Here is an 8,898-nt window from a genome sequence, read left to right on the forward strand (position 1 = left end):
GTGAGGGCTGATTTCCCGCAGACATCATTGTTATGATGGCTCATTTAATCAAACTGTTTAATTGCTCCGGTAATCACTATCATCATCACAGGTACTCAATCATTCATCATTTTGGAGGGCTTTATTGACCTCTGGAGCACATTCCCTTTGCCCATTAAAATCGGGCCAAATTTCTAGAGCCACCTCCCCTCCCCTTGGCGATTTTTGTTCCTCCCCAACTTTCCCTGACTGCGATCCTTCCGTATTATCTTTCTCCCACCCCCAGCTAGTTCTCCCTCTTCTGTTTTAGCATCTTTTTTTTTTATTGCTGTTAAAAGCTCGATAGGCCACATTCACAACTAGAGGCATAATCATTGATAAATCCCACTATTAACGGGATAGTCTGGTTTAGATTTTATGTGCAGGGAGCGTGAACGAGGCGGGGGGGGAGGGGGAGTGCAAAACTGCAGCAATCAATAGTTTGACCATTGCTCCTCCCCTAAACTTCAAGCATTCCCGTGATTGATGATCTTGGGTAGCTTTGGTAATTGACTGCTTTGAGGTAAGGCATGTTTTAGTCCCAGCAAAGTGATTGGAGGAGACTATATACACACCAAAATTAACATGGTGCGTATGTGTCGGCGTGAGTGAGTGAGAGAGAGAGAGAGAGAGGTGTTTGTTTCAAAAGTTCATTCGATCCTTAACAACGGAGGAAGGGGGCACCATCTCACTTAATTTACTTAATAACTTTGCTATAATTAACATAAATGTAAAAAGGCGTCAGCGAGACAATATTTTTTGCACAAAATCCAGGTAAAGCGCGCAAAAATAACAGGATTGCACCAGGCGGAGGTTACTGGGTTGCGTTTAACTTGCACTCAGGAATCTGCAGCAGGGTAGTGCGAGAGAGAGAAAAAAAGTGATAGTGACTTTGTTTTCCAGCCCCCTCGCTGCTGCCTCAGCCTCAACGCCAAACCTAAAAGGATTTCCTTTTCTCTTCTCCCCCCTCCCTACCCCGCCACCCCCTCTCCAGACATCATACAGCGTGGCTGATGGAAGCGGTCACTTAATGAAGAACGATGCCAAATGGGATTGGGATGAGATGGGTCTCTCTCCTCTCCTTCTGGAAAATTAATTTACACAGCAGCACCGACGAAGACGACGACGACAACAAAGGTAGCGAGTTTGTACAGAAAATGAAACACACAGAGGCTCTTTGAATGCAAGACTCTGGCAAGGACGGCGGACTTTGTTAAAGCAGGCTCGTTTCCGCTGGCAGCTCAACTTTGCATGCTCCCCTTTTCAAAAACATTTTTTCAACTGCCGGGGTTGCTGCAGCCATTGACTCGCTCGCTAGAAGTAACCTCAAAAGGGAGCCGGGGGGGACGGGGACGACGACGACATTGCGAAGCTCTGGCTAAAGAAATCGGGAAGCGATTTCGAAGGCTAAAATAATCTAGTCGAAAAGCAAACCAGATCTAGGCACTCCCCACCCCCACCCCTCCCCTCCCCCGGCTTTTTGCAGTTCCCTCGCACGCTCTCAGCCAGCCAACCTCTCTTTCTCTCTGCCTCTCTTTCTTCCTCCTCCTTTCTCCCACACTCTCCCTTTCCTCTCTGAAAAGGAACGTTGATTTGCTATGGGTATGAATCTGTTGTGTGGCTCCCCACCCCCCGCATGTGGCGTGGAAGCAGCCCTGATTGCATACTCTGCATATCACAGGCTTTAAGCCCTCGCTCGCTCTGTGCTCGCTCGCTCTCCTCTCCCTTGTATGTGTCTCTGTTGTAGGACTGGCTATGGCCACCACTACTTCCGGGTTCCGTCATTTCATTCTCCCGCCGATCAGCGCTGCAAAACTGAGCCTCTTCTATAAGCCAGCCAGCAGCCAACCTGCCAACACTTACTGACACTCACTCATCTCAGAGGGAGAGGTGAAGAGGGAGACAAAATACCTACCAGAGGGGGGGGAAGACCGGAGGAAGTCCACGTTTTGCAAACTATTCCATTTTTCTTCGCATCCTACCCCACCCTCCCCCTCCCGGTACTTAAAAAAAAAAAAGAGCCTATAGCTTTCCTACACGGCAAACCCCAAACGCGGAGTTACTGAGAGAAGAAACCGAGGTTAAAAAGATTCCTCTTTTCTTCTTCATCATCATCAGCCATCATTCATTCACTACCTTGACATTCCATGGCTTTGATTGACAGCTGGAGTGGCAAAAAGCCATGAGACACGACAGTTTGGTTACATGTGGGTTGCTGACGGGCCGATCGTAACCTTCAGATTGGGGCTTGACGAATTTTTTTTTACATTTTTTATTATTATTATTTTTAACTAAAGGAAGAAAAAAAGAGGAAAGAGACAGAGAAGGGGGACATAGAGAAGAGCTCGGAGGACGAGAGGAAAAAAAAAAGAAGAAATCTCACAAACTCGTCGTGGTTCTTTGCCTACTTTTTATTGCTATTGCTGTTATCTTTATGATTATTTACGCCTACTGGAGAAGCCTATAAGTGGGTCGCAAAGGAAAAGGGGGGAAAGGGATCCCTCTTCTGCTTCACTTCATCACTTTTCTGTTGTTATTGTTGCTGGACTGGGATATTAAATATAGGACACCTCCAGGAGTTTATTGGAGCGCAGACTGATGGCTCAAAGGGTAGGTTTAAATCTCCAACACTTACCTTACGTATAAATCCTCTCTTAAGAGGGGCTTGTCCGACTTGCTCTCCTCGGTTGCTGCTGCTCACGGCGGTCACAATTTTTAAAACACCAACAAATAGCAGCAAAAATTATTCACCAGTTTTGTGTGTGTGTGCGTGCGCGTGTGTCCCTCTGTGTGTATGTGCGTGTGTGCGCGCGTGTGTCTCCCTCTCCCTCTCTCCGCAATTGTTCCACGCTTCTTTCCTCTCTAGCTTTTCCCCCAACAGCGCGATTTCCCAGCTCCTCTCTAGCAGCTCAGTGGCGCGGGGTTCACAGGGGGGAAGGCTTGCCTGCTGCTGCTGCTGCTGCCGCCGCTGCTGTTGCTGTGGCTGTTGCTGCCGCCGCCGCCTGGGAAACAGCTACATTTTGCGGCTGGGTTTGCCTCTGATTTTGACCAGGACCGGGGGAATTGCTGCTAAATAATGTTTTTGGTAACTTTCCGATTATTTGTCCCCTCCGCACTCTTCTTTCTCAGACCAGCTTCTTTCTCTAACCCCCCCCCCCCCCCCCCCCCCCGAACACAGAGATACAACCTATTTGTGACCTGGTGCAGAACACCCAATAAAAATAAAACAGTTTTCCTATGTTAAAAGAATGCTGCTCTAAAACTTTTGCAAGCAAATTATGATTTGAGCAGCAGAGGCATGATTCCTAATAAAAAGGGAGACCAACTGGATCTTAGCCACTAGTGCCCAATCAATTTTCTTGACTGTGTCTAAATCCTATTTCTGACTCTTATTTAACAAGCTGGAACGCCAGATGGATACCCCCACCACCACCGAAATATCTGTTGGCTTTCGTTTCTCTTTGTTAAGCCCTTAAAGGTAAAGGTTCCCTTGCTCGAAAGCCAGTCGAATCCGACTCTAGGGTTGCGGTGCTCATCTCCGTTTCAAAGCCGAAGAGCCAGCCTTTCCCTTTCACTCTCTCTTTCCTCTCTCTCTCCCTTCTCTGCCCATGGTTCTTTTATTCCCTCTCCCCTTCTGGCCCATTTTCTTTTTGACAGTACGATGAGCTGCCTCATTACGGCGGAATGGACGGAGTAGGGGTACCGGCTTCCATGTACGGAGACCCTCACGCCCCCAGGCCGATCCCCCCAGTTCACCACTTGAACCATGGGCCGCCACTCCATGCCAGTCAGCATTATGGAGCCCATGCCCCGCACCCCAATGTCATGCCGGCCAGCATGGGATCGGCTGTCAACGACGCCCTGAAGCGGGACAAGGATGCAATCTACGGGTAGGTACAAGGCAGGACACGACGCAGGCTTCATGGCCCTTTCCTTGCAGCGTCCGTGTGTGTCAGGGATCCTTCTCCCTTCAGAGTAGGCTCGGCCGCAGAGAAGAGTTTAGTGGGATATCTGTTTCATTTGGAGGGGGGGGGGGTGAGAAGACCGAGGACTGGAGAGTGTTTGTCGCCAGTCTACCCTTCCTCACAATCCGGAAGGATCTGTGATCTGGAAGGACACCTGCAAACTGTCATTATGTATATTTTACATTATTTAAAAGTGATACTTTTAGGGTGACTTTATAGAAATGGCATCAGCCCTTCATGGGGAAAGCACGCTAAGGAAATCTATTCGGGATGCATTTCGGATGGACGCAAACATTGTGACACTCGGGGTAAACCGGCACAGCTCTCCATTTTAAATAAAGCAGCGTTGCTCCGGCTGGCCTGACCTTCAGGCACCCGGATCCAAAGCCCGCTTGTTTGGAAGTAAAGTCATTTGAAAGTACTGACTTGCAAGTAAAAGATCTTAGAAATGGAAAGTAAGCTGCACACTTCTATAGAGCTAAGCTCTCCTGAAATCAATAGGAATGATTTGTTTAGGGCCGAAGTACTAATCTGTAAATAGAGTTGCTCAAAGAGTCGAAATGGGCTTCTTCCTGAAAATACCTCCTCCTCGAGAATGAGGGGGAAATAAATGGCAAGGGAGGGAGCTGTTGACATCCCTAGCAAAACAGCCCTAGAGGCTGCATTTAGGGAAATTGAACTAACTCTCTTCAGTATACGTTTGCTTGTAGGATAGGTGATTATTACATTTCCCTAAACTATACCGAGTAAACCGTGTGGCATTACCATTTGAGCACAGAAAAATGCACATTAACTTTTCTCACCATTCTTCTTTCCTCTTCCCCAGTGTCTAGCAGGACAATGGGTAAAAAATTATCCTTTCCACTATTTTTTTCATCGCCACTTCACTTATGGCTGGGTGTTCGCATTTTAATCTGGATGAGCTTTAAGAGACTTTGCTTCAATTCCCCCTCCCCCCCAAAAAAACCCCTCTAGCTGCTATTAGCATTCCACCAAAATATTAAGCAGTTTAAACAGTTTGCCTAAGAGTAAAGTTTCCCTCTTTAGGTCGTTGCTTGGGGGCAGGGAAGGGGCTTCTCCTCGCTTCCTAGTCATTGGGAAAACTTCACAGCTAAGCCAGTCCTTGCCTGCCTCAGTGCAACTGTGTAGCCTTACGCGTTTGTGAGACTCGGGTTAGTTTTTGAGGAGGGGTGTGTGTGTACTTGTGTGTGTGTTTTGTTGTTTCTTTCTGCTCTTGGCCTCGCTTTCCCACCCCTTGTCCTTCATGGAAAAGCTGAGGCGTGTAAGGCGTGCGTGAATGTGGACGCTTGAGTGTTTTAATTATTATTTTTGGAAGGGGGGGAGAAATGCTTGTTGATCAGAATCTTCTTTCTCTGTCTGTCTTTTCTCTGAACTGCCCCCGCCCTTTTTCCTTTGTGTGTCACTGCCCGGCAGGCACCCGTTGTTCCCCCTGTTAGCTCTGGTCTTTGAGAAGTGCGAACTGGCGACCTGCACTCCCCGAGAGCCTGGGGTGGCCGGCGGAGATGTCTGCTCCTCAGACTCCTTCAACGAGGACATCGCCGTTTTCGCCAAACAGGTCGAGCACTTTTTAACCCGCCTTTTCCCTCTCTTCTCACACACCCTCCTCTCCACCAGGCGCATATCACTTCACACACAAACGCCTCTTGAGAATATCCTCCCCCCCCCCCTAAGCAAAGCAAAATTCCACAAACTTCCACAAAGTTAAAGAAGCAATGGGACCGGGGGTTCCTGTGCTTGTTGAGTCTGGGGATGCTTCCCTGGCCCAAACTGGGCTCCCATCACCACTCTGGAGAGAGGGGGAGTGGCCGCTCCTTACCATAACTCTTTCCAGGAAGAGGGTGGGGTGGGGGATATAACTTCAGAGAGGCCTTCAGTTTTAAAAAGAGGGGAGAAATTAGAGGGTTGTGTGGGACAAAATCAGGGAAAGCTGTGCTGAGTGGCCTGCAGTTTCCAGCAGCCCCCAGTCCCAGGTTAGGTCACTGCAGCCATCCTGTAAACTGCTTTGATTTCATGTTTTTATTCCATTTGCACTGGGGGGAGGTGGGGGGGGAAGGAGAGTTAAAGGCATTTGAAATACACACTGATTCCTTTCCTCTCTCAATCTTGTTCATGTAGGTTCGCGCAGAAAAACCATTATTTTCTTCAAATCCAGAGCTGGACAATTTGGTAAGGATCTCCCCCCACCCCTGACTTTCTCCAAGATATTTTTTAGAAAGGTTTTCACTCTTTCAAAGTAAGGTACTAATGGTAAGGGGAAGGGGAGGCATTGATAGAGAGTGATACTCCAGACATGGGGTGGGGGAGGAGAGAGAAGGGAAGAAACCGTCCCCATCCAGGGTCTTCATAGATCTCCTTAACAAGGACAGAGGACAACAAACACTTGAGACCCCACTGCATTGCAAAGCTGGGTTTAAGATGGGACAAGCAAAAGGGAAGGAAATCATGGCTTCTGAGACTTCTGAGTTTTTGGAGCTGCTCAGCACAATTCTTTTGCTAATGTGGCCAATTTCAATATTAAAAGTGCTTGAAATCCGCTTGTAAAAGGAGGCGAAGGCAAAGCATTCATCTTGGGCATTTCACCTTTTCTTTTTTTAAAAAAAGTGTGGTGGGGTGATGACGGAATGTTTGGCTCTTTGGTTGCTTTGTGGACTTTCAGAAACCACTGGGGGAGGGCATCTATGTGAACCACTAATCGCTACTTCTCTTGGGGAAAAAATATGATAGGGAAAAAAAATCAAGTGCTTTAGGTTAAAGTTGATCAAAATTGCCCAAGCGTGACAAATGAGCTAAAATCCTGGATAATGAGGGTGTGCCGTGACAATCTGCCTCTCCTTGCCTGGTTTCTTCTGGCTCTCCAGTGACAACTCCTTTGCTCCCAACTTTCTTTCAGATGATCCAAGCAATACAAGTCTTAAGGTTTCACCTTTTGGAATTAGAAAAGGTAAGAGCAAGGGGACAGTCCTGCCTCTCTTTATCCTTCTCTTCCCTGTTTCACCTATACTTTAAAGTTTGCTAAGGGCTTTGAGGATAGTGCGGCTGGCTGGACTCTGTAACTACAAAGTACCAGGGACACCCCATAAAGAACGCAATGTCTTTCTCCTCCCCTCCCCTGTATTTCTGGAACTTTTCCTTGATTATAGACTGTTCCAGTAGCCTCCCCACCCCCCATGGATTTTATCCTACACTATCTCTGCCTCCCAAACTTTTCACAATTTTCCTAAGAGGAGTATTTTATTTTGTTATTTTTTAAAAAAACAACAACACAAAACAACCCTTCTTATTCAATGTAGCTGCGATCCTTCCATTACCGGCGGGCATACATTAAGATTAAAAGACACAAACAATTCCTTTGGGGAAAGCTGAGGTGCTACAAGGAAATGATTTTGCGATAAAGATTCTACCTAGTTGCTATGGAAGGTTTTGAAACAAGAATTGCATTGACTTGATTTAAACTGGTTCTTTCCTTAAGCCTTCCCACCTGACATGCCTGTACTTCCAGAATTTTATCTACCTTGGTCCAGATCTCAGTGATGTTGATATTATCCTCAAATCAGATTTTCTTCTGTCTATAGAGTAGCCTCAAGCTGAGTCTCTCTGTCCCCCCCCCCAACTTGTTGCTCAGGCAAGTCTCTAGGGAATAATATGTGCTGTAACAATTTCTCTATTGTTTCCTTGCCTTCAACTATTATGCCCCTTAATTAGAGTTACTCTTGGAATAGATCACAGTATTTCTTTTCCAACTGAAAAAAAGGCTTCTCAACTTGCAATCTGATAATTTTCCTCCCCCTCTCTTTTTAATTCTTTTTTTTTTCTCCCTTTATTTAAAAATTATATTCAGGTTCACGAGTTGTGTGATAATTTCTGCCACCGGTACATTAGCTGTTTGAAAGGCAAAATGCCCATAGATCTAGTTATTGATGAAAGAGATGGCAGCTCCAAATCTGATCACGAAGAACTCTCAGGATCATCTACAAATTTAGCTGACCATGTAAGTCCACTTGATAACTAGTAGACCTCTGGGTTATTGTTATTCAAGGATTTATCTATTAACCAGCTCCATTTTGTATTTGCTTTCTATATCCTTTGGCTCCCCTATGATAACCTATTTTTTCCTTCAGGATTTTTTTGTTTGTTTGTTTGGCAGAGTGAGATGGATTTTTTTTTGGGGGGGGGTTTCCTTTTTCTTTGCATTCAGTAACTTTGAATTTTAACTTGTGGTTTGCAAAGTTTACAACCTAGGAATCTGAAAAGTTGATATATTTCCTCCTTGACATAGTGATGGAGTTTTGGGGGATAAGAGGGGTTGTTTTGCCCGTGCTATGATCATGCTATAGGAAACAATCAGAGGAAAAATACAAGTGATACAGTATAGAAAACAGTTTGTTAATTTTTCTTTTCCCTCTGTGTATCAAAAATATTAGTTACTGGAATTTGTACACTGTATTAAAACAAGGTTATAGTGTCAGTAGTTTTTTTTTTCTTTTGCAACTTATTGTCAGAATGTGGACTTATTGCCAAGTGCTTGAAATATCTCCATACAAATGGCAATAATCTTGATGAGCCAATTATTAACCATGCATTACAGAAGCAGGAGAGAATTATGATTGTGTAACTATAGGTTAGCAGTTGGTTTTAGCACATCAGTAGTTGATGAGTGAGTTGTTGTTTTTGTTGTTTTTGTGGGAATAAGTGGATGTGCATGACTGGAGAAATGGGTCTTCTACAGGAGCTTTAGGTGTGCTGCAGAACAGGGCTTTTGAAAATTTTACATAGGTACGGTATGTACTTGGATAAGATTGTAGTAGAGTATAAACATAGAACTCATAGGGTAGAAACAGGTTAAGCAGCTAGGTTTAACAGTAAGGATGAACAATAGCTCTAGTTTGAAAGAGTG

At 45.5% G+C, this 8,898-nt stretch overlaps 1 protein-coding gene across 2 annotated transcripts in view; it reads left to right on the top strand.

Moving 5' to 3' along the window:
* Positions 1-2,382: 2,382 nt before the first annotated feature.
* MEIS2 (Meis homeobox 2) overlaps positions 2,383-8,898 on the top strand; it is a 340,061-nt gene continuing 333,545 nt past the window's right edge. For both annotated transcript variants that reach the window (XM_015424720.1, XM_015424721.1), the window contains exons 1-6: positions 2,383-2,628; positions 3,676-3,908; positions 5,418-5,559; positions 6,120-6,170; positions 6,895-6,945; positions 7,843-7,992. In XM_015424720.1, coding sequence (XP_015280206.1) covers positions 2,617-2,628; positions 3,676-3,908; positions 5,418-5,559; positions 6,120-6,170; positions 6,895-6,945; positions 7,843-7,992 — 639 coding nt within the window. In that variant the 5' untranslated portion in view covers positions 2,383-2,616. The remainder of the gene's footprint in view (positions 2,629-3,675; positions 3,909-5,417; positions 5,560-6,119; positions 6,171-6,894; positions 6,946-7,842; positions 7,993-8,898) is intronic.

This window comes from Gekko japonicus, unplaced genomic scaffold (assembly GCF_001447785.1).
Source record: "Gekko japonicus isolate JY-2015 unplaced genomic scaffold, Gekko_japonicus_V1.1 scaffold722, whole genome shotgun sequence".
Taxonomy (NCBI): domain Eukaryota; kingdom Metazoa; phylum Chordata; class Lepidosauria; order Squamata; family Gekkonidae; genus Gekko; species Gekko japonicus.